This window comes from Chelonia mydas, chromosome 22 (assembly GCF_015237465.2).
Source record: "Chelonia mydas isolate rCheMyd1 chromosome 22, rCheMyd1.pri.v2, whole genome shotgun sequence".
NCBI classification, from domain to species: domain Eukaryota; kingdom Metazoa; phylum Chordata; order Testudines; family Cheloniidae; genus Chelonia; species Chelonia mydas.
In genome coordinates this window covers 13721929-13747826 of record NC_051262.2, presented here as the reverse complement: position 1 = coordinate 13747826, position 25898 = coordinate 13721929, and the positions used below count along the sequence as shown (strand labels likewise).

Genomic DNA, 25898 nt, shown 5'->3' with positions numbered 1-25898 from the left:
TGCAACCTCCCCCCCGCCCCAACACACTGTACACCCCGCCCCCGGACACCCTGCAACCTCCCCCCCGCCCCAACACACTGTACACCCCGCCCCCGGACACCCCTGCAACCTCCACCCGGCCCCAACACACTGTACACCCCGCCCCCGGACACCCTGCAACCTCCCCCCCGCCCCAACACACTGTACACCCCGCCCCCGGACACCCTGCAACCTCCCCCCCGCCCCAACACACTGTACACCCCGCCCCCGGACACCCCTGCAACCTCCACCCGGCCCCCCACCCCCCACCCCAGTACTCCCCCTCCAGACTCCCAGCCACCTCTTCTACACAGCACGCCCCCTCCCCACATCCTCCAACCCTGCCCCCTGTATCCCTCAGTCGTCTACACACACGCGGTACACCCCCCACCTCCTCTGTGCCACCCACAGGCTCTCTCATCTCAACTCCAAGACAGAGCCCCCCAGCCTTCTCAAACACCCCCATTTCTCCCCAAACACCCTACACTCAACTCCTCCACCAGCCTCCTCCACCCCCCTTCAATCTCACACCCCTGCTCTAGGGGAGATAAGGCTGCATTCATGCCAACACGAAACGCTACATTTTCTACTGCAGACTCAGGGATTTGCATGATCGCTGCGGAAAGAGCTGGGACAAGAGGAAATGTGCCCTCACCCCAGGGAGCTAGATTGACAGGCTGCACAAACTAGGGAGAGACCCTCTGCCCACAACCCCTAAAAGCTATGGACAGAACCTCCCATCAGAGGCGTTGAGGACTCTGTTCTCTGGGCACTTTTAAGCATCTGCTTTGGGACAAAAAGAAAATATGTAGGGATTTTGTTTCAAACACTGACTTTAATGGGATAAATGCTGAGTCTGCATTTTCCTCACTGTCTGTTATTTCCTGATTGGGAAGTTGGTGTGCATCTGTTTCCGGGCCCATTGACTCTTCAGCTGCGGGTCAAATTCTCCACCCTGAGATGGTTTCCAGGTGCTGCAGACAGGGACAGAGAATTACAAAGAATAAAATGTAGGAAAACTCAAGAGCACTATTGCCTGAATGGCACTGATACACAAAGTTGTGTTTTTCTTAAAAAATTGAGAATTCACAAATTTTAATAAAGAAAATTAAAACCCAGGCTCATTCTTTTGGGCCCAGTTGGAGAAACTTTTCAATGAAACAATTATCCAAAACTCAATAAATATTAATTTTTAAAAAGGCCTTTTAGTAAAACTTGCAAGCTTTGTACTCCATATCGCCAGTAGTCAGGAAATGCAAAAGTTAGGGTTCCAACTGCATTACTTCTGCTGCCTTGCACATCTTGTATAGTTATGTCATGTCATAAAATTACACCGGAAGTGTAAAGCAGAAGTAATGCTCTTCTAGGAGCTGTTCTTTTGCAGTTCCTGACCCTTGGTTTTTAAGGCCCTGATCCAGCAAACATTCAAACACCTATTTATGAACCTATAGTCTCATGAGCAATTTTATGGCTTTAATTATTGTATTAACACATTTTTAAAAAAAATTAATTTCCTGGATTTTTAGAAGAAAACTCCTTAAATCCTTTCCATTTTAAGATTCTTCAAAATCCTTAAAGCAAGGTATGTCATTAGGCAGCATAAGCATCCAACCACCTCAAATCCTCTTAAACTATTCTAAATATCTAGAAAAGCAGAGTGTATAAGTTGCCAGGAGCTTGGGCTCTACTCCTAAAATCGGACACATGCCAGCCAAAGCTTCACTTCCTTGAAGCTCCATTAGAACATCTGCTCTTTGAAACACTTTTTGACACACAAAACACTTCCTGTTTTGGAAGATTTTGTTTGTTTCATGAACAATGAGGTGACCAAAATAATTATTGTGCTTCTAGAAAGTATATAAAAAAATAAACTTCATTGCAGCTGTTGGATATTTTCATACTATAGGTAAAATAATTTCCAATTGCTCTAGAGTGTACATACAAGGAGTTTCTTAATGGGTTCAAAGAAAAAATGTTAAAACTACCAGCACGCCTTCCTTGAAGGAAGTGTCAATGTTTACAAGACATTTTGTTGAATTACTGCAGGTGACTGGATATTGTGCTACTCATTCACCATCAGCCCCTCCAAAATCACATGCACAACCAGAGATCACACTGCAGCATCTGTAGCAGAAATTATAATTAAAATTCTGCTGATTTTGACAGAAAAATGCCATTAGGGAATGCAGCCCTGATCAAATTTTTTTTGAACAAGCATGAAGTACAAATATTTAAACATCTCATATAATTTGTCTTGCAACAGATCTTAGTCTTCAGTATTTTAAAAATGTGTTAGACAATTCTGTTAACTAATTATGCAGTCCTTGTGACAGTGTTAGCCCCGTGCTCCTTCTCCTTACCCAGCATCTGCTTAAACAAACAAACTTTTATTTTCCTTTACATTAAGTGAATTTAGTGCTGATGAAATTTGCCAGACCTATTCAGTTTACAAGTCCATCAGAATTCAGAAGAGTTATAGCATTTAGAATCTGGCTAGCAAAGCTCCAAAGAATTAAAATCCCTTGGATAAATGTGACCTCCAAATCTCTCAATGTCAACTGATAAGGAGGTTACAAGAAAATCCTGATTCTGGTATACCAAAAAAAATGTCATGTAATGTGTCAAAGGAAAGCTGGTTTCACATTGGTTATGAATATCATCATAAAATGTATGCACTGCTACTATGGAAGGATATATATTACTGGAAATATGTTCTTACAGTTTGTACCAAGGTGCTAATCAGCAGAGGCGAAAACTGGTTTTCTATCCACTCAAATAAATTTATCCATTTATCTGTTGAAATGTACATTGAGCATTGTCCTGTTCACAATCATCAGCAGGAACAAAACACAGAAGAAGGATTGTGAGATTCAACAGGAAGAGAACAGCAGCAGAGGGAAAATAGCATTATCAGGGGGTGCACTTCAGGTTTACTGCACTATAGCTGGGTGGAAAAGGAAAACACCCTGTTATCCTGCACCTAGGAAGTAAACAGATGGCACATTTACATTAATGAAAAATGGGATCATAACCAGCCTTGGCTGGAAACACTGCAAAAGGCTATGTGTGAGATAAGACTGCTTTAGACAGGAGGTTAGATTGTTTAGTCTCTAGAAAATGTGTATTGATTTGTTTGATAGTTAACCATTTTTCCACCAATAATCTTACTCACTTTGAATCTTTGCATCTCTGTTTTGTTAAACTTATTCTTGTTTTCATGACAAATATATCCAAGTACTGTGTGTTCTACAAAGATATAATTCTGGTGTGTATACTGTCCATTTGGGAACAGCTGAGCTAGTAATTCTTTCAGTGTTCAATATAGAAGAGGCTGGATATGACAGGGGAATGCTCCAAAGGAGCTTGGAGACTGAGGTACACTTATTGTTAACCTGGAGGGAAAAGTAAAGGGCGGGCATAGCCCACAGGAGATTGGGCTATGCCAATAACAGGCTAGTGGTGTCAGGGAGCTGACACCAAGTTAAAACACAATGCAGTCCTGACCACCCCAAGAATGTCACAATAAGTCACTAACCAAATGACCCAACACTGTCTCTAGTCTATCTTAGCCCATCAGATCCTTTTCATTTCTTTCTAGCCACGTTTTTGTTATAGGTGTGTATCATTTTCAGTTCAAATCAGTTCTAGTGGATTCAGGTTTTACACCATATCCATTACTGTAGTATGAGAGTGTCACCCTCTTCTTTATTTTGCTAGTTGGCTGAAATTTTAGGGCTAATACCCCATACTTCTGCAAAATGGGGCATAGGATCTTTTTTGACCAGGCATTGCTGAGCCTTACTTTTTAATGGCACATCCAAAAGATGGTACCTCTATTGCTCTGGTAGGAGACTCACTGAGTAGTGTTTCAGAGGGAAAAGTACTTCCAACTCCACCATTATCACCAACTGCACCTACAGGGTTTTTCCCCTTCTGCTCTCCTATTCAAGCACTGGCTACATTAAAATTTAGCGTTAATATTTCAAAAGCCAAGAGAGGTTGGTCAGATTTGATAATAGCAATGAAGACTGATGACTGGACAAAGCTGGTGCTTTGAGTGAGATGCATATTATGTGAGCCAGAGTACAAAATGTGTGTGTCTCCTGAAAGTGATGCAAAGCAATGCTGACTAATTCACAGTACAGAGTCTGAGGAAGTTATAAAAACCTGCCTTCCCTTGCAAGTGACAGGAGACTGAAAACATCCCCTTCTAGAACAGGGAATGTAGATACTGGCAATGCCTCTAGTTCCCACCCTACAAAATGTTTTATTGACATTTTTGTGCAGTATTTCCACTCGTTTTTATGCTGACAATCTCCAAAAAGATCTCACCGCAACTAGCACTTTCATTTCCTGCACACAGAGAACAAGAGAGGGAATCAAGCCCTTTGTGAATTGGTCTTGCTGCGCATCAGTGTCAGCTACCAAAAGAAACATTGCAGCAGAGCAAGAGAAAATTCAGAGAGACATATTGCGCTGTCACAGAAGAGCAAAATGCAAACTAGTGTAACAGGGGTTTGCAATCTCAATGAATTTATGCACTAAATTCAGTTAGAACATAGTTCTGAATCATTGGGAATAAAGCTCAGTAAGGATTATATTTTCCTCGTATTAGGAGAGATAATGAGCATTAGAGAGAGATGTATAGTCTCTATGATAGGAAGGCCAGTAAAATTTATTATATTATAGTACAATCACAAACAATTAACCTATGCAGCCGCCCTATTTGATCAGATACACAGTTATCACTGTGTTTAGTTTGGTGGAAGAGAGCCAAGACAAAGGAAAAACATGAGGCTGATTAAAAAAAACAAAACAGAACTAGCATTTGTAAAATCATGATACCATAAACAGACATAGCATAATTAATTTCCAAAGTAAATAAAATATTTGCCATTAAAAATCCATTTATTGCTTTGACTTTTACCCAAACAAAGTACAAAGACATTTACGGCTAGATTGAAGAGCTGCTCCATCAAGTGCATCCATAACTTTTGGCAGAGTATCCCGTGTCTCAACAGGAAGAACTAGAAATGTAATGAAGGCAGGAATGTATGTGGCTTAAATTCCAAAGCAGAATAGGCCTGTTAGCAGGATGTCATTCTGAAGTGAAGAGACAAAGACTTTAATCTCCAAGTCAGTCAACTTAATCAAACTATTCAAGGGCTTTTACTGTTTCTTGATCCTCAGTGTCAGAATCGGATATCTTTGCCCTGTTGGAAAGAACAGAACCAGGTCAGCTACAGTACACAAATGGGTGAAGCAGTTCCCGTACTTTAGTTTCAGGTTTTATGCTGACTGCTTGAGGCCACCGCCACACATTTTGCCTCTTTATCCAGTTTTGCAGAGTAAATGCTTCCAATGTTCAGTTTAATTCATAATATTTTCAGCTTCAGATATTTTGCCAAGCTCCAGACCAGTAGTTCTCAACCAGCACACAGCTGCGGCCCATGTGACATCCTCAGGCCCCTACAGGTAGTATATGCATTGTGTGGATGCAGTCCATATAACAGAGCTGCATTTGTGGCCCACAATGGTAAATAGGTTTAGAACCACTGATCTAGACCAAAAACATTCACTTGTTGTGGGGGGGAGAGGGGCACAGAGTTGTTAATTACTATGACCCTGGTCCTGCAATGACTAAACACAGAGGCTTCCCTTAACCCACAATGCATAGTCCCAATGAGACTACTCACTGTATAAAGTGAGGCATATGTATGAATCTTTGCAGGACGGGGTCTACATGCAATTATTTTAACTTTTGGAACCAAATGATGGAATTTCAAAATGCCTATGCATCTTTAGAAGCACAAGTCTGTTGAAAGTCAATAGAAGATGTGCTCCTAAATAAGTTAGGCTCTTTTGAGGATCCAACCCTTGGACTCTGGGTATGCAGTTACATTTTCATACCATGTAGAAAACAACATCAAGTTTGTTATGTTTTCTGTATCAGCATGAAAAACAAAACATTATGGGTAACTAATACCATCAAAACTCAAGACAATTCTCTGTTTAAACAATGTTAGTGTATTTCTATCTAACCTTGTGCACTGGGATGGCAGCACTATTACAGTGTCTTAGAAAGCATTGATGGGTGATCATCAGTACAATGTTTCAGACTAACAGCCGTGTTAGTCTGTATTCGCAAAAAGAAAAGGAGTACTTGTGGCACCTTGTGGGTTTTTTTTTTTTTTTTTGGTAAACTGAAATAATTATAGACCAGTACAATCCTAAAATGGATGCAGTTATACCAGGATAGGGATGCCTTATACTGATACAACTTTTTCCCATTCCAGTACGGGAATTAGCTATACTGCTCTAAGCACCGTTATATTGGTACAACTACATTCACACGAGGAGGCTTGTACTGCTATAGTTAAAACAGTTTAATTAAGCAGTACAACTTATGTGTCAACAAGCTCTTACTTAAGCAAAAAAAAAAAAGGCAGTCCAGGAAGAACTATTCAAACTATTTCCCCTACTGGCTAGAAGCAAGAGAGGCGGATTTCTATTTTTAAATACTTGAAGGTGAAAGGCTATATAAATACAGACAGACCAAGCATGGGAGCTGAGGAGGTCAGCATGGGGGCAAACAGAGCGGGAGAAAGGAGATTCACTTTAAAGATATCACTAAAGGCAGAAAGACTCAGGAAAAGAGTGAATTCTGCCCAAGGAAGATTAGTAGGATTTAGACATTGCATAGTTCCCTGGAAATAGGAAATATTTTCCACTGTACATCTGAGCTATCACTGGAAACAGGAATCATCTCAGCCAATAAAGACTATAAATGTTTTAAAAGATATTAGTGAAATTGATATGATCATTTCTTAGTGACAAGCATTAGAAGACTTAAATTTACAAGTATTCTAATGAAATACAGAATCAATCATAGAACTGGAAGAGACCTCCAGAGGTCATCTAGTCCAGTCCCCTGCACTCATGCAGGACAAGTAATATCTAGACCACGATATGAATCTAGACTATGATACGACTCTATAGCTTCCACTCTGGGTGAGTTTGCTTAAATAAATATACTCCGTAGCTCAATGTTCTGTTTGAAGGCAGAGTTAAAGCAAATGTTTTTTTAAAAGGTTTTATATGGTAATAAGCTGAATTAAACTTCAGTTCTCTCTGTGGGGCCTAATCAGCTGTCTGAGAAAAATGCTTTCATTTGAATTATCTAAAACTCATTAAAAGGGAGAAATTGCTGAATCAAGGATTGTGAGATACCAGGTCAGCTTTTCCACAGATGAGATTTTTAAGATGGGTTTTAGAAATAAAGGACAACGTTGTAAAAAATGCAGCTATTTTCTTGAACTGGTTGAGTGCTGCCTAACAAACATGGATCAAAATGCATTTTGGAACTGCTGATGTGAGCATGTTCCACAGGAACACCAGCTTTTCAGAGCAACATTACATTTTCTGGCATCAGGAAAGGAGAATAGGCAACTGCTATTATTTATCATTTGTACTGTGGTAGTGCCTAGGAGCCCATTGTACTAGGCACTATACAAACAGAACAAAGAAGACTATAAACTCCTCAGGGCAGGGACTATCAATGAGAATGCCCCCAAACCACAGAAACAGAGCACAAATATTACATGAGAGAATAAAATATACTGTGTGAGAATGTGAAATACTCATGGTTCCTCTTAGTACTCTATAGATATAGGACTGCCTGGAGGAAATGGTAAGACTCCCATCTGCAGTGTAAGAGCACTGCACTTTGTACCTTTAGGCTGAGAGTTTTCCAATGTTCACACACAGTGACCTCAGAATTCTCCCAATTGAATTCCTTTGGGCTTTTAGTGAAAGTGTTTTAGTTACATCAGGTTTCAGAGTAGCAGCCGAGTTAGTCTGTATTCACAAAAAGAAAAGGAGTACTAGTGGCACCTTAGAGACGAACCAATTTATTTGAGCATAAGCTTTCGTGAGCTACAGCTCACTTCATCGGATGCTGTAGCTCACGAAAGCTTATGCTCAAATAAATTGGTTCGTCTCTAAGGTGCCACTAGTACTCCTTTTCTTTTTAGTTACATCAGTAAGTGAGCCCTTATTTACTGATGCTGTGAAATTCTCTTGTAGAAAGGGATACACAGGTGCAGCGTGTGTTGTACTACAAGAAGCAATGCTTTTACTGTTCACAGCTATCTCAACTCTATCCTTGAGTGTGTGGACATGTATCAGAAAATAAATTGCACCTAAGATTGTATATGTTGGCCCTGTGGGGATTTCAGAATATTTGGGGTGGACAGGGATGGGTGGGATAGGTAAAAGCAAGTTCTTTATTATTTCTCTATACACAGTGAAAACATATTAATGGACGGACAAAAAAGAAACAACCGCACAATCGTGTAAAAGGACCTGATATTTCATCTTTAATTTAGCAGCATCTTTTGTATACAAGGTCAGGTTTAAACTGCTTTTTTATCTAATTAAATGAGATTTCCTTTTACAAAGACAGATTTTTATATTTTCTGTTCCTGTCTGATAGTCCTCTCTAACCAAAACCTGCTGACAAAGTTCAGTTGTGGGAGTTTTCTAACCTTCATCAATTGTTGGTTTCCGAAAGGAACAGTAATGTGACCTTAAACTTAAGCTTCTGCTCACACAGTACATTAAATCTCCCACTCCCTATCTGATATTTTCTGGCTCCTGTTTGTTTATACAGATGCTCGCTCACAATGGGAAAGAAGAGTACCGATATCACTCGGGAGATTCCATTCCAGGGCCAGAGAGGAAGCTGTTCAGCAGAATGAAAAATCAGATCCTCAGCAACCTCAGTCATGAGGTTGGTCACAACTCTCACCAAGTTGAGGAATCGCACTTTTGGATTGGTTAATTTAATCCAGTATTCTATCCACAGCAGAAATTCTCTTTAGGGCATTTCATCCCTCACCTTTGCAAAAGTCTTCAAATATTCTTAAAATGCTCCAGTTTTAGGGCTAGATCTTGAACTATCTGCATGGGCACAGAGCCTCCAAGGCTTCAATGCGGCTCTGCAATGATGTAGGGATGCCTCCAGGAAGATCCATTTGCAGGATCTAGCCCTTCATTTCCAGTCTCACAAACACTTGGGTACATGGTCAATTTAAACGGGCTTTTCTCTTCACTAGCCTCTGATTCTCTAAAACGTGAGTGTGAGTGTGAGAAATCCGATTATCTCTTTTTCAAAACAGTAAAAATGATTGGAAAACATTATGGCCCAGAGAACATTTCTGTGGCAGAGCGATCAACCCACAAAAGCAGGACTTTATAATGCGAACAGACTTTAATCAGAGCAATATTGCTGGGACACAGTGATAGCCTTATAATAAGCAGTTACATTACCTTACTTGATGTGTTTTGGTCTTTGGTTTATGCAGACAAGAAATCTGTTCTTTCTAAGAAACAAAAGAAAGATTATTTAGAATTTGTTTTCATTCATTCTAAATTTAGTTTGCTCATTCTGAAAGACTGCATTATACAATCACAGAAATACAATATCAACAGGCAGATCAGATGCTTTTGTAAATTACTACCATAGCTAGTCTGATTATTCTAGCATATATAATTTATTCATACAAAACAAAGCAAAAATCAGTAGATGAAGAGATCCTCATTAAGAGGCACCTTCTGATACATACTTGTAGCAATTCAGCTCTTATACATATGAAATGTCATTTTGATCAGTCCCTTGTGGCAAGCTTAGTTTTAACTGACTGAATTTGGAAATTGTCTTGTAACACAGATATGCATTATCCTGGATTTTAATGAACTTTGTGAAAAGGAAGTACTTACTTTGAACCACTTTACAATCCTGAAATAAATGAGAGAAGAAAAAGGACTCTTCTGCTCTTAAAACCATTTTACTCCTAAGATGAAGATTTCATCTATGAAAGATTTTATGATACCTTGCTTTCTAAGTCACTGTTTTGTTACATTAAATCATTACATTTATCTGCCTAAAATCTGCAGTTTTGCTCTTCTGTGCTAGAATGTCACTGTATTTAACAATCAGGATGCATGGCTCTTCAGCAGAAGAAATTTTGGTCTTATACGGCTTCTGAACTCATACATCAATCACCTCTGTAGGAAGATTTCAGAGTAGCAGCCATGTTAGTCTGTATTCGCAAAAAGAAATGTAACTCACGAAAGCTTATGCTCAAATAAATTTGTTAGTCTCTAAGGTGCCACAAGTACTCCTTTTCTTTCTGTAGGAAGAGAATTCTTTAATCATACAGAAAAAACCCTCTTGTTCCAGTTCCTTCTGTTTCTCCTAAATATCTGGCTAATCCACACAAAAGCTTTCCAAATCAATAAATCTAGTTTATGCTACTTATAAGAAAAAAGCTAAAGGGATTTCCCACCCTCAGAAAATTGGTTTATAAAAAGGATCCTAGTGTGATAACATATGCCAAAACTATGGCCAGTTTATGGTTCCCATATAAATCTCTGGTAATAGGGTGTTATAGTGGGAAAGCCAACAGATAATGAAAAATAAAATTAATTAAAAATAAAACTGACAGGCTGTAAAGATTAGTCTAGCTAAATTAATTGAGAAATTTAACTACTTTGTGAAATGTGGTTGTATTAAAACGAACTGAAGTGTTGCTTCTGTGACTCATCCTTGTTTAAGTTTAATATTGTATTTTATCTTTGTTTTATATTTCATTTCAGTTTCATTATTAGTAGCCAAACAACTATAACAAAACGCTGCTGCCAAGATCATCTTCCTCGCTCACTGACCTGACAATATCACCCCCTTCATAAATCCCTCCCCTAGATTCTGCCTTCCAAATCCAAGCTCTCTTCCAGGCCTCCTAGGCTTAGCACTTACCCATCCTTGTCTCTTTTCCTATTGCCTCCCTGTCAGCAACGTGAGCCTCAACACCATCTGCTTCTCTCACAAGCATCTCCATACCTTCTTCCATGCTACCCCTAATGCCCGAAACATCCTTCCTGAGCAACAGCACATTTAAATCCCTCCTGAAGACCCTCTTCTACCAGGATGCCTCAAAAAGAATGGAACCTGGGCACCTAGGTATAAGAAATATAATTGTCTGACAAAGATTAACCCCAGCCCCAAGATCTGGCCAAGTAACCCCTTGACCATATGTGTGTGTGTGTATATGTATATACGGTACCAATTTCCTCTTCCCACTGTCTTTTGGATTATAAGGGGAAGAGGATATATTTTACTTCCTTTTCCCAAAGGTCATTAACATTCATACTAAAGTGCATCTGTTTTCCAAGACTATTCTCAGACTAGATAATCTCCAATTATATCAGTATCCCCTCAGAGTATGTTGTTTCCTGGTACCTGCTGTATTATAAGAAGTGCCAAGGAAGGACTGCTCTTGAGATAGACATGTTAAAGATGAATATGAAAAATAACCACCCTTACTGTAATCCTCTCTTCTCTTTGTTTCCACAGTAAAGCAAGTATTTCATCCCTCCTCATGGCCTGAGAGAAAACATATTTACCATTTTAAGTCCAGAGAAATTAATTTAAAACTCATCTGCATCTTACAGCTTCACAATAAACATTTGATTTCTTAATGGAGCACAGAGCTAGAATAAATATGTAACAAGTACATTAGGAGATACTTTGTCAACTAAGCAGTTATTTCACAGCATTTTTCCATGATCCAGAAAGTCTGATCTTAAAATACTGAGAGTTTTCTGTTCCTAGAATGATGTAGGGATATATGAAGAAAGCCATCTGTGTCTTGATCCAGGATGAACCACTCCAAGTGGTGAAGTAAACACATTTACAAACAAAAGTTAGCAAACAATACTCCCTGTGTCTCTTCAAAACTGCAAAATAAGGATTATGTTGGTCTCCCATCCAAAATAACCCACATCAAACCTGTGTAGCTTGAAAGATGTGACAGGATCACATCCAAGGCAGAAGATACCTTTTATTGTGACACCACTTCTTTGGTGCAAGCAATTCTCTCCCACTCTAAGGCAATGTTTTAAAAAGACAGAGGGTGAAATCCTGGCTCCACTGATGTCAAGGTAAATCTCCCAGTGACTTCCATGGGCCCATGATTTCATCCAGAGTAGTGAAACATGCAAATACTTTTTGCTTATTTTTCATTAACAGTCTTGGTTCTTCTGAACTGTAAAAAGATAAGTTCATGTCCCAGAACTTGTTAAAACCATTCCCTCTCTAAAATACCAGCTGCAAAGCAGAACGATTTCATGATGAACAGTGCAACAATTTCTACTCAGACCAGTTTAATACTTGGGTTTCCAGGCACCCATATAAATCAAAATACTTCTAACACACAATAATCAAATGCTTTTTGCTTGCTGGAAATGAAGAACAGACTTTCAAGCCACAGAGGTGGTGGGGCGGGAAGAGTAGAAATTGTTTAGCTGGGTAAAAAGCATATTAAACTGTGCTGAGACATTCCTAGTAATTTGTTATGAAACAGACATTCCAATAAGTATTCTGGGAAATCTCCACCACCGATGCCAGAGAATAACAAATTACAGAATGTGACTAACACCAAAGAGTTCTCACTTTATAACTCCTTTTGGGTTAAAACCCTATGTGTACAAAACTAAGGAAGTAAAATCTGATTTGAAAACCTCTTTATTCAGTGCCCATGTCATTCCCCGTTTCTTTCAATACCAGAGCGGAGACTCACAGGGAATTGTAAGTATCTGAATATTAAACAGACCAAAATTTCACCTACAGTCTCTAACCACTTGTAAAAGCACAATGAATCAGAAATTGCTTTCTGTTACCCAAGCAGCTAATGCTAGATAGAGCAAGGCATTTTTCAGGAAAAAACAAAATAGAAGATCTAGCTATTGGAGCAGGGTAAGGAAAAATAGGAATAAGGAGCACTGGAGACGCTTAATCAGCAAAACCAAGATGCTCAATGTTGATTTATGGTTTAAACACAGGAATATGTTAGTACCTATCACAGGGAAGTAAAAGGAGACAAAGGATTCCTGCCAAGACAGGGAAGAGGATGCTCAACATTCCCTAAGGAATCATTTAGGGTACATCTTCGCTGCAAAGGTAACCCAGGGGCCAACCACCCTTAGTTAGCCTAGCCCAGGCATGAGCAGCCACACTGCAAAGCCATACTTGAGCTACTGGTGCTGTGCTCCCCTGTGCCTATCACTGTGACTTCTGGGGGCACCTCTATGGCTCTTCGTGCTGCAGCGAGCTGAGCCACTCTAATTTTTCCCAGTTAGGTGTGGTAGAACTTGTCTGTCCTTCTAGGCACACAGGGGAAATTGTGGGAAAGCACTGAAGGACTATCAGCACAAGAGTGCTTTAGTCACCCATTGCAAAGTCGGTGGTTTACCAGCCCAAGTGAGAGCAGCACCTGGGTTTTAACCCACAGCCCCACCCGGGCCAACAAGCTTGGATTTAAAAGCACTTCTAAACTTGGGCAAGAGGGTTGTTGTCTGTGGCCAGTAGGGGTTAGGGAGCAACAGCCAAGTAAAAGACAAGAGTTAACTGCAACGAAGACAGACCAATAGCCTCTGCCAGTATATTAATACCCAGCTACCGAAAGAAAACTCCTGAAGCCAGCTCGGATTCTTTTGTCTGACCACAATTTCCTCTGCACAGTTTGAGCTTTCTGCTTATGTAATTTCCAGCCCTTGAAAAAAGTCACTTGTTCAACAAACCACTTCAAATTTTAACCAACTTTAAACCTAGCCAAAAACGTTACCATTGATTTATGGAACAGTTCTTTTTAAAAATACGGCTGGTAGGAAGAGATCCAAGACTAAAACTAGTCCATTTTGGGGTGCGGGTGCCCCAATATAACACCTAGACATTATTCTGGAGTCTGAACTTACATTTTACTATTTATTTTCCTTTACTAGAAAGGAAAGCAAAATATGTGAGGCTGTAAAAAAGAGGGGGACGAATCTATACCTCAGTACACAAAAAAGGGATTGTATTGATATACACCAGCTAGGGAAGCTGAAAGAAAACCCCAGATGCTATTTGAGTTCAATTCCCTTTCTGCTGGGGTGACTTTATGAACACAAATATTAAAAACAAGAGGAAGCCAACCCTGTTCAAGTTTGGCAGTCAAACCTGAACATGCTGGGACAAGGCACAATGGCCCAGCGTGTCAGAGGTTACAAGGAGAGCTCAGTTCTGAGCTATCACATGGAAGATATGGGGAGGTGGGGCTATAAAAGAAAAGGCGGTGAGCAATGGCTGCCCCAGCCTTTACACAAAACTGGGGAAAGGGCAAACCCTTTCCCCCAGGTTGCTGCAGCTTCTCCTTTGCTTTAGTAACCCAGATGATCCATGTGATAACTAGGGAACCTTGGCTCTCCTTGTAATCCCATTATGTGCTGGGCCTCTGTACCTTGTCACAATCAGGCCAGGTTTGACTGCCAAATCAGCAATAATGCCAACTGGAAGGAGGGCAGTGTCCTGACACTTCATTAACTCCACCTTGTGAAAGTCTCTTCCAGGCCCTCAAGTTATCTTCAATGCGTTTGCCAGCCATGCTGCTCTGTACTCTAGGTGAATAAATTCTTGATGTGATCTACACCACTATCAAAGTATCCAATGGTCACATTCAGACCTACAGCACTAATTCAGAGATGAGGTGGAACACAGCAGTCTGAGACCAAGATTGAAGGAGAGGAAGTGACCAGTCTAAAAAGCATTGCATATCAATATGTCTGAATATATTCAGACAGGCCAGGTTACCTGATGTTAGGGACACTTAGACTGACTCCCTTAGACCTGCAGTGCTTGTAATTTCTTAGGTAATCAGATAATCTAAAAACACTAGAAATAAATGAATTACATACTAGTCCAGTGTAATAAATGTTTAAAAAATATACACCAGCTATGTTTTTGTGCACATTACTCCAGTTTCATTAAAATTAACTGGCTAATTAAAACAACCTTTTTCAATGAATGCATTTCACTGGGAGTTTGTGAAATTACAGTGTAATGGTTATATCTTGACTTGATGCTTTTTTGAAAATTCTTACTTTATACCTTACTTAGGGAAAAATTCTCTTCTCAGATCCGCATTGCCGATCTCACCTTCCACATTTTGTTCTTCCAATGAGACGCCTCCCCACCCAGGAAGAACACTACATCCAAATCAAGATCTATCAGGTGGATTTGAAAGGAAAATTTTACCTTTGTCTAATAATTTAAAATGGTAGTCTTATTCTGTTCATATCCCTGGATTTATTGGAGGCTAGTACTTGGTCTTGCAGTTGTATAATTTGCTCATTAACATTTCTCAACTGCACCTACAGCTGTAGGATGTGCAAAGCTGCACTACCTTGATTTCATCTAGTTGCCGAATTTTTAGAAAATGAACTGAATATTCACTGAAAAGGACTACACTGCCCTATTAATCCAATTTTCAAAAGGTAAGCCTAATGCATGCTAATAGATTAAACGCACTACCAGGTTATTAACTGGAAAGAGGAGGATTGCCGAGTTGCAAGAAAGAGCTGCAGACCTCAGCACCTTTACACACCTACTGCTGATTGCTTTCATCTGGCCTGCTTCCCAGGCCTAAAAGATAAGCTTTTCCAAAAACCCCCACCCCCAAACATTTTACTAAAGTAAAGCTAGCAACTTTATCATAATATTGAATGTTATTTGCTTTTGAGCTAGCTTCCTATTAATTGGATCCATAATGAACATATGCAGTACTGTACTAATTTACCATCTGTATTGTTGGTAAATGCAAAAAAAAGCTTACTTCTATTGAATGCATCAGTATCTAGAAAGCAAAAGTACAAAGAGATGTCAGTCATTATATGCTAACTGTGTATGTATGTGAGAGAGAGAAGTGTGACAGGTATCTGGATACTTTTCAAGTACAGTAGGTGAGTTAACAAGACTGAATCATGTAAATCCTACTGTCTTCCTACATTCAAAAAATGTTATTTGAGCAGATTAAAAAAATTTGAGGATTTTAAGGGTCATAATTGTTAATTTGTATTCCACTAGGACCAAAAGGGCCTGAATGCGAACAGGGCCCCATTGTGCTAGGTGCTGTACAAAACACATAATAAAAGTCAGTCCAGGCCCCAAGGAGCTCACAATCAGCCAAACAAGCTTTTTCCTAAATGCATGATCTTTTAAACAACAGTAAAGTCTATTATTGACTAGTCTCATGGATGAAGTGTTCTTTTAAATTAAAAAAACCAACAAAAAACAAGCTACAAATCTTATATCCAATTCTTCAAAACTTTACTTTTGTCATTCAAAACAACCACCAAATAGACTTTGTTTGTCATGAGATTAGTCCAGAATATGAAATAAAAATTTTAAATGCACATTAGATTCTCTTCTTTACTAAGGTGTTTTAACCATACACAGGTATGTCAGCACATGAACAGCACACAGCATGTCTCAAAACCTCCTACCTGATTAGGGACAATACAATCAAAGGAGCCATTACGGTCTGAGAGTCAAAATTGATCAAACAAAGAGAGGTCTGCAATAGAGCTGTGCAAATGTTTTCTGGCAATTCCAGCGGGGGGGGGGGGGGGGGGGGAAGAGGAAGAAGGGGAAAATCAGATCCACCCAAAAATGAATATTTCTTAAATTGTTAGCAAACTTAAGAGTCAAAAACCTTGGTTTGGGATTGAAAGAAACATTTGGTTTGGATTTTGACCTTATTTTTAAGTTTTCCATTTTTAAAATTAAATGGAAGGAAATCTCAAAACAAGTTGTTTGGAAGAATAAAACAGAATCAAGACAGATGTGACTTTTTTCTTTTCTTTTTTTACAGCTGAAAAACAAACAAGTCATCTGGAAAATTCAACACAAAGTCGCAAAAATGTTTCAGATGACCTGAATCTGCCTTTTTGGGGGGGGGGGGGGGGGCAGTAAAAGTTTTGGTTCAAAAATTTCAATAGTGAATGCAGCCTGTAGATGCACATTGCATGAGAAACCATTACAGTCTTTCATATTTATTCTTGCAGCGCTGAGATAGTGATTAATAGCCCCAACCCTCCCAACAAATAGGTGAGTAACTTTGGTCAAATGAACAGTTCTACTGGCTTGTTGAATGGTATACCTCATCTCCAGCCTACCACACATGTGCTCCATGATCTGCATTGGCTCCATGCTGGTTTGCAGGCAGATATTGGAGGTGTTGGTTTTGACCTCTAAAGCCTTAAGGGTACAGCGACATGGCAAGCAGAACCCCCGTGCTGTGGGTCTCAGAGCCCAGGTCTACAGATACAGACTCACGCTACAGCGCTAAAAATAGCGGTGCAGATGTTTGGGCTTGGGCTGGAGCTAGAATTTGCCTACAAAATTTGAAGTGAATTAGGCAAAGGCTTCTTAATTTAGGACAGTGTAAAAATACACCTGGGATATAAACTTTCATGCTTCAAGGTATAAGACAACTACTAACTGACAGGGGTTAGGCAGAAACATTCCCCATGGGCAAGTTATTACATAATCATCTACTATGGATTTCTCAGATTTTCCTCAGATGATGCATCTGTATTGACTACTGCCAGAGACAGGATAAGGGAGTAGACAGACCAATGATCAGATCCAGCATGGCAATTCCCATATTCCTAACCACCACCACCACCCCAAACTTGCATTAATTTGCAGAAACCCTGTATATAAAATTGTTAAATCAACATGCTGCATAACAACAAGGAAAAATAAGTAAACCCCACACTTGGACCTGCACTCAAATGTTAATATGCTTGGAATTTAATTTTGAAAGTGGATGCAATACTTCTGGCCTTTAAAAAAAAATGGTCCCCTTGAATTGATTAATTCTCTGTAAATACTGCGGGCTAGCTAAATTCTTAGAAATACCAGATCTCAGGTGGGTAAGGGAGCATAAGTGACAATATGCCACCTTTCCACCCACCTGATATTGGGACATCATGGACCCAACTCCATTCTACAGCACAACTTGGAGCAGCCTTACGGTTGCTCTAAGTTCCACCGGTTGGGGATGACCCTGAAAGGACTGTTAGGCAGGCAGGGATCACTGGAGCAAGGCAGCCAGGAGTAGGTGGTACAGAGTTAGATATGTTGGCTTTTTACCACCTGGATATTTCCCTATGCCAGGGGAATGCCCAGCTTGCTGTTTAAGCCCATCTTCCACCCCTTTGCACCAAGCAAACAAGTGGAAGGATTCACCCTTATGTTTTGGTGTAGTCTTAATATTTAGTGTCCTGATTATTTTAGTGTTTTGTACACCATGGCACTGTGCATTCTGCAAACTGTGCATTCTGTCCATTGTGCATTATATACAGAATATTCTATATAATCTACTTGCTTTCCATTGTAGAAACCATTGTATGTCCTAGAGTTGTGCTATTATCAGCTTGGCAACAATTTTTTTTTTTAAAAAGGAAAAGTCACAAGCAGCATGTTAAAGCAAACATGTAACAACTTTCAGAAATTATATTAATAAATTTATAAATGCCACTCCAACTTTGCAATTTATGCTTTTTTCTTAAGTCGACTTCAGCTACAAGGAGTTAAATGTTTGATGTTAATATTACAAAAAAACCAAATCAGTCCTTACTGAGACTATGGTTTTGCTGCAGTAGGATAATTAGCTCCTTTTTCAATTAGATAAACAACTCGCACTTTCTGCTGTTTAAGTTCCTTCATTATTTTCAATTTTATGTTTTTAATAAAAGTACTAGCTGTCCTCCAGATTTAAAATGCAATTTCATTATCCCAATTCCTTCGTTAAAGGGATAACCAGATAAAAAGCCTTTCTAAGAGGCACTTGTAAAAAGCAGATTTGTTTTATGGCTCCAAATGGACTTCAAACCATATTTATCTAATGTAACTGTGCAACACTATGTACCAACATATACAGGAAGAGAAACTGCTCTTCAGGATTGCCAAGGGTTTTTCATAGGATCATGGGACTGGAAAGGACCTTGAGAGGTCTTCTAGTCCAGTAGCCTGCACTCAATGCAGGACCATTATCTAGACTATTCCTGACAGGTATCTGTCCAACCTGCTCTTAAAAATCTCTGATGACTGAAATTCCATAACCTCTCTAGGCAACTTATTCCAGTGCTTAACTAACCAGACAGTTAGGAAGTTTTTCTAAAGTCCAACCTAAACCACCCTTGCTGCAATTTAAGCCCATTGCCTCTTGTCCTATCCTCAGAGGTTAACTAGAACAATTTTTCTCCCTCCTCCTCACAACCTTTTATGTACTTGAAAACTGTTATCATGGTCCCTCCACCCTCAGTCTTCTCTTCTCCAGACTAAACAAACCCAAACTTTTTAATCTTCTCTCATACGTCATGTTTTCTAGACCTTTAATCATTTTTTGTTTGCTCTACTCTGGACTTTCACCAATTTGCCCACATCTCTCCTGAAATGTGGCACCCAGAACTGGACACAATACTCCAGTTGAGGCCTAATTAGCACAGAGTAGAGCAGAAGAGTTACTTCTTGTGTCTTGCTTACAACATTCCTATTAATACATCCAAGAATGAGGTTTGCTTTTTTTTTTTTTTTTGCGCAGTTTTACACCATTGACTCATTTAGCTTGTGATCCACTATGACCCCCAGATCCCTTTCCACAGTAGTCCATCCTCATGCACACATTAGTTTGGTTAGGATGAACACAATTGCTTCACCTATCTTTTGCCTCAAGCTTTTATCAGAAGAAGAGATAAGCCCTACATTGTCACTAAAGTTATCTTGGTGTTTTTACTCTGGTCTAGAAGATAGTTGTAGGCTAATATAATGCTAGCTAGTAACTGCTATGACCACTGCCTGGGGATTTAACACAGACCCCCATTGGCCCTAGTGATGACAGCGCCTTACTTGGCCTATTGGAACTAACTGAACCACCACCATTTTGAGAAATCACTAGAACATTCTACTGCAGTTTATTACCCAAGTTGCTTAAAGCTGTTTCTCCAACAACTAAGGGCAAGGTTACACTGTACTGCAGTTCAGACTAAGGGGGAGCGAACAGCAGCGCACACCAAAGCACTGTGATATAACTCCCTCATGTGGATGCTGCAGGCAGAGACTTATAGGTCCTGAGATTGAACTAACGAAGTCCTGCCGTTAGTGCGAACTTGGGACATTTACATTCACACATATTGTTTGCTTGCACCCTGTTTACCAAGTGATCCAGACAGCCCTGAATCAGTGATTTGCCCTCTTCACTATTTACCACTCCCCCCACCCCAACCAATTTTTGGGTCATCAGCAAACTTTATCAGTGATGATTTTATGCTTTCTTTTCGGTCATTGATAAAACTATTAAATAGCATAGGGTCAAGAACTAAATCCTGCAGGAACTCACTGGAAATGCATCCACTGGATAATGATTCCCCATTTATAATTACATTTTGAGATCTGTCAGTTAGCCAGTTTTTAATCAATTTAATGTGCCGCTTGAACTTTGTATCTTTTTTTTTTTAAATATAATTGTGTGTGTTACCAAGTCAAATGCCTTACAGAAGTCTAACTATATTAGGTCAACACTACTACCTTGATCAACCAAATTTGTAATTTCACTAAAAATAATGAGTTCAGGTTAGTTTGACAGGATCTGTTTTCCATCAACCCATGCTGATATGCAGTATATTACATGACCCTTTATTCCTTCTTGATTAATCAAGTCCCATATCAGTCACTCTGTCATCTTGCCCAGGATTGATGTCAAGCTAAGAGGCCTAAAATTTCCCAGGTCATCCTGTTTACCCTTTTTAAAAAATTGACACATTAGCTTCCTTCCAGTCTTCTGGAACTTCCCCAGTGATCCAAGACTTAATTTAAAAAACAAAACAAACAAAAACCCACCAAACAGAACAACCAACATTAATGGTCCAGTGAGCTACTCAGACAGCTCTTTTAAAAAACTCTAGTACACAGGTTATCTGTACCTGCTGCTTTAAAAAGCTCTAATTTCAGTAGTTTGTTTAACATCCTCCAGAGGTATTAGTGGAATGGGAAGTGTTAGAAGCACCATATAATGAGACTATATCATCTGTTTTTCCCCAGATACAGAACAGAACAAAAATACTTATTCAACACATCTACCTTTCCTGCATTATTATCGATAATTCTACCATATAGTAATGGCCCAATACCATTGTCAATATTCTTTTTCTTCAATATACTTAAATTCCTTCTTATTGTCCTTAACTCTGGTGATCATATATTTCTCCTTCAGTCCCTAGGTTTCCTTTACCCATTTCCTACATTTATTATGATCAACTTACCCTATTTGTCCTTTTTTATGGCTTCCTTCACTTCCCCTCTAAACAATGTCTTTTTTTTTTTTTAAACCAGTATAGGCTTCTTCCTTGATTGTGAATTTCTAGGCACCTAATAAGGTGATCTTAACTGATTCCCAATCATCATTCACATTTTTCGGACGAAGTTCTTCCTCCCAGCTGATTTGGCTCATAATTGTTTTCAGATTTGTAAATTTGCCCTATTAAAGCACTGGGCGTGTATGTATGTATATCTATAGATATATAAAAATAAATAACCAGTCTAGACTTTATTCTGCGTGCATATTATGTATTATGCACATTCATGTATTTCAACATACATACATATAAATAAAATATAAAAAATTTGCACTAGGCACACCCCAGAATCTTTTATTCAGTAGATCCTACCTTCTGAAAATATTTTTCTTTTTCTTCAGCTTTCTGAGCTTCCAGGATTATCTGTTCACTCTCTAAATAAAATAAGAGAGTCACAGGCTACATAGAAAATTAGTGCTAGACAAGCTTTTGAATAAGGATTCAGAATAGCAAGCACTAAGACCTATACAAATGGCATGTGATACGGAAATCTGAGACTTGACTTGTTCTCAGTCATGGTTACAGCATCATTATGGAAATGCAGTTTGGCCAGTAACAATAGAAGTGACAGGCATCTTTGCAGAACTGTGAACTAATTCACAAGCCTGGTAAGTTTCCTTTGATTTCACATTTTGGAAACTGAGTTGAAGAAGTAAATCCTAACACAGGCCCCTATTCAGAAAGGTACTTAAGGATGTGCCTAACCTGAAGTCAATGGGAGTACTCAATTACCCAGTTGAAATGGGGCTTATGGCCACAATCCTGAAACAAGCATAAGTTTACCTCTAAGCACAAAAGTAGCCCCATTGTTTTCACCACAATTGCTCATACCCTTAAAGTTGTGAAAGCGTTCACAGGATCGAGCTATAATATCTGGCTACAGAGCTCTTGGTAAGACTCCTGGGAATCTGGCCCCCATTACCTGAGCTCCTCATGGTCCTTAACACAGTATCCTCACAACATCCTTGTGAGGCAGGGCAGTGTTATTATCCCCAGGTTACAGATGGGAAATTAAGACACAGTGAGATAAAGTGACTTGCCCGAGGTCACGCAGGATGTCTGTGGCAGAGTAGGAAATTGAACCCAGGTCTCTGGAGTTCAAGGACAGCACTCTAACCACTGGACCATCTTACTCTTGCCACTAACTGGGGAGAGGGCAGTCTCCTGTGACTCAGCCCCTATAAGCCACTTCCTGGCTAAATTTCCACACTCACACACACACCCCGCCCCACACACACAAAAAACCCCAAGATGTCAAGGATTTAGCAACACGAGAGCACTGGTTATTTTATACTCACTGTTATTGCCTGGTGGAATCTGGAAAGCAATATTTCTCTCTAAAAAACAAAAACCACATAAAGAAATAAAAGATCACTTTAGCCTTGTCGACACACAGCATGATACGGTTTAAGTATAGGGCTGATTTTAAACCAGTTTAGTTGAAGCAGTAGAAAAAACCATGCAGACACTGATTTCACTAACCAAGCTTAGTTCAAGGCAATCAAAAACATGTGTAATTAAATCAAAATACACCCGTTTTAAACCAAAACACAAATGTCGACACTGGAGTTTGCACCACTGCATAAGGAACTTTTCAAAAACACCCCAAAACGTTACTTTCAACCTCGTCCAGTAACCAAAGCAGGCGCCTGATCCTGTCAACACCTACACCCATGCTTAACCTTAACCATGCAAGTATTTACATTGACTGGAATGGGGCAGCTCATCTGTATCCAATGAAACATGAGTTTAGGCCTTGGCTTGGGCCAACACCTCGAATCTCCAGTGCCTGTGAAGCAAAGGCATATCATACACACCCAATACATGCAGGCTGGGAGAGGGGATTTGGGTTCTTGGGTTCTAAACCAGCACAGAAGAGGTTTTTTTATAGGGGGGTCATACCACAGATACATGCAGGGCAAGTGGGGGGGTGGGAGGGCATAGCTAAAATACAGCTGGCTTTTGGAGCAGAGGCTGGGGGCTCTCAAGGCAGCCCTGGGGAGATAAGAAATAAACAGTCTTAAGGTGGAGTCACCCCACCCACTACTGGGGAGGAATGGGGGGTCACTCCTACAAGATAGGGGGCAAGGGGAAGGACATGAGGATCACCCACACACCCCTGCGCAGGGGGGAGAAAAGGGGGGGAATGCAGGGGGAGGGGGTCTCCCCGCAGCGCTGGGGGGGGGAGAAAAGGGGGGGAATACGGGGGGAGGGGGTCTCCCCACAGCGCTGGGGGGGGGAGAAAAGGGGGGGAATACGGGGGGAGGGGGTCTCCCCGCAGCGCTGCGGAGGGAGGGAGAAAAGGGGGGGAATGCGGGGGGAGGGGGTCTCCCCGCAGCGCAGGGGGGGAGAGAGAGAAGGGGGGGAATGCGGGGGGGAGGGGAGAGAGAGAAGGGGGGGATGCGGGGGGAGGGGGTCTCCCCGCAGCGCTGAGGGGGGAGGAAGGAAAGGGGGGGAATGCGGGGGGAGGGGGTCTCCCCGCAGCGCTGGGGGGGGGAAGAGAGAGAAGGGGGGAATGCGGGGGGAGGGGGTCTCCCCGCAGCGCTGCGGAGGGAGGGAGAGAAGGGGGGGGATGCGGAGGGAGGGGGTCTCCCCGCAGCGCTGGGGGGGGGGGGAGAGAGAAGGGGGGAATGCGGGGGGAGGGGGTCTCCCCGCAGCGCTGGGGGGGGGGGGAGAGAGAGAAGGGGGGAATGCGGGGGGAGGGGGTCTCCCCGCAGCGCTGGGGGGGAGAGAGAGAAGGGGGGGAATGCGGGCGGAGGGGGTCTCCCCGCAGCGCTGGGGGGGGGGGGAGAGAGAAGGGGGGAATGCGGGGGGAAGGGGTCTCCCCGCAGCGCTGAGGGAGAGAGAGAAGGGGGGGAATGCGGGGGGAGGAGGTCTCCCCGCAGCGCTGGGGGGGGGACAGAAGGGGGGGAATGCGGGGGGAGGGGGTCTCCCCGCAGCGCTGGGGGGGGGACAGAAGGGGGGGAATGCGGGGGGAGGGGGTCTCCCCGCAGCGCTGGGGGGGGGGGACAGAAGGGGGGGAATGCGGGGGGAGGGGGTCTCCCCGCAGCGCTGGGGGGGGGGACAGAAGGGGGGGAATGCGGGGGGAGGGGGTCTCCCCGCAGCGCTGGGGGGGGGGGGAGAGAGAAGGGGGGAATGCGGGGGGAAGGGGTCTCCCCGCAGCGCTGGGGGAGAGAGAGAAGGGGGGGAATGCGGGGGGAGGAGGTCTCCCCGCAGCGCTGGGGGGGGGGACAGAAGAGGGGGAATGCGGGGGGAGGGGGTCTCCCCGCAGCGCTGGGGGGGGGGAGATAGAAGGGGGGAATGCGGGGGGAGGAGGTCTCCCCGCAGCGCTGGGGGGGGGGGGGAGAGAGAAGGGGGGAATGCGGGGGGAGGGGGTCTCCCCGCAGCGCTGGGGGGGGGAGATAGAAGGGGGGGGTCTCTCACGGGTCTCTCGAGGCCGCGGCCCCCCGCGGCCCAGGCAGGACTCCAGCGGGGGCCGCAGGGTCACCGAGTCCCAGAAGGCTTTGGCAAAGGCCACGTCGCGCTCGGCGGAGCCGGCGAAGACCAGCCGCCCGGCCCGCGGGAGGGAGGCGGCGGGGCCCCGCGCCGTCTCCATGGAGCCCGAGAGCCGCCGCGGCCCGGCCCGAGCGGGCGGGGTCGGCCCAGGCCCCCAGGGCAACGCCGGGCCCGGCCTGCGGGGAAGAAGCGGGCGGCCAGGCGGGCGGGGTCGCTGCCCCCGCCCCGCAGCGGCTTGCCCGGCCCAACGCCACCCGACCGGGACCTTTGGTCAAGAGCTCGCCGCGCTGAGCGCTCGGGCCGAGGGGCCGGGCAGTTTCCCACAGGAGTTTACATGAAAGCGGTGCTGTCAGAGACATTCCTCGTCTAAAACCGCGGGGCCCGTGTTACCTCGTGTTCTCATTTGCACCTTCCAAGGTAGCCAGGTCGCATTTCACACCCACCCGCCCCTGCTGTGGGGGGGTACCCCGTGGGCAGGCCAAGGGTGAATCGGGGCCTGGTTTTCAGCTTTTTGTTTAAATAATTGACTTTGAAGGGCTGGGCCCCGCTGCATCTGTGCATTAATCCAGCGCCAGCAAAAAGCAGCATTGATTTGCCCATCTCCCCCAGGGCAACACTTGACCCGGAACCCTGTTTGTTCTTCTCGGATGTGCTGCCCTCAGTTCTGGAGCCAGTTGGTGATATTATTGCACCGCGTAGGGTATCTGGCAGGGACAGTAACCATCAGAGGGCACTGCTGACCTGGACACATTAGGGGAGTGCAGGTGTTTGTCACATGTGATGTGGCCCAATGGGAATATTACTGCTAGAATTAAAGCTTTAGATCTATTTTCAAGGTATAATTATAAATCAATTGGAATATAAATATTGTATTTACATTTCAGTATAGTATATAGAGCAATGTAAACAAGTCATTGTCTCTGAAATTTTAATTTGTAATGACTTCGCGACTGCTTTTTAAAACTAGGCAAATATCTAGATGAGCTGATGTAACCCCTGGAAGACCTCTGCATACCCCACGGGGTACATGTACCCCTGGCTGAGAACCATGAACTATACCATGAGATGATCCGACACCTAGTTGCCAA

The 25898-nt window shown here is 42.4% G+C and overlaps 1 protein-coding gene across 1 annotated transcript; it reads right to left on the bottom strand.

Annotated features, from left to right (window-relative positions):
* Nucleotides 1-852: 852 nt before the first annotated feature.
* On the bottom strand, nucleotides 853-25025 carry HOATZ (HOATZ cilia and flagella associated protein). The gene is made up of 7 exons (XM_037882485.2): nucleotides 24739-25025; nucleotides 22614-22652; nucleotides 21628-21689; nucleotides 11405-11464; nucleotides 9349-9401; nucleotides 4971-5231; nucleotides 853-992 (listed from the first exon to the last, which is right to left on the bottom strand). Exons 1-6 carry the CDS (start codon nucleotides 24908-24910, stop codon nucleotides 5174-5176), a joined length of 444 nt encoding a protein of 147 aa, XP_037738413.1. The 5' UTR covers nucleotides 24911-25025; the 3' UTR covers nucleotides 853-992; nucleotides 4971-5173.
* Between the last annotated feature and the right edge of the window lie 873 nt (nucleotides 25026-25898).

What these genes read in the sequence shown, in the direction of transcription:
- HOATZ (XM_037882485.2), bottom strand. Translation starts at nt 24,910, where the DNA reads ATGGAGACGGCGCGGGGCCCCGCCGCCTCCCTCCCGCGGGCCGGGCGG. An exon ending in GATTCCACCAGGCAATAACA is followed by an intron (nt 21,690 to 22,613) that starts GTGAGTATAAAA and finishes TATTTTATTTAG; the next exon opens with AGAGTGAACAGATAATCCTG. An exon ending in AAAGAGAAGAGAGGATTACA is followed by an intron (nt 9,402 to 11,404) that starts GTAAGGGTGGTT and finishes TTTGTTTCTTAG; the next exon opens with AAAGAACAGATTTCTTGTCT.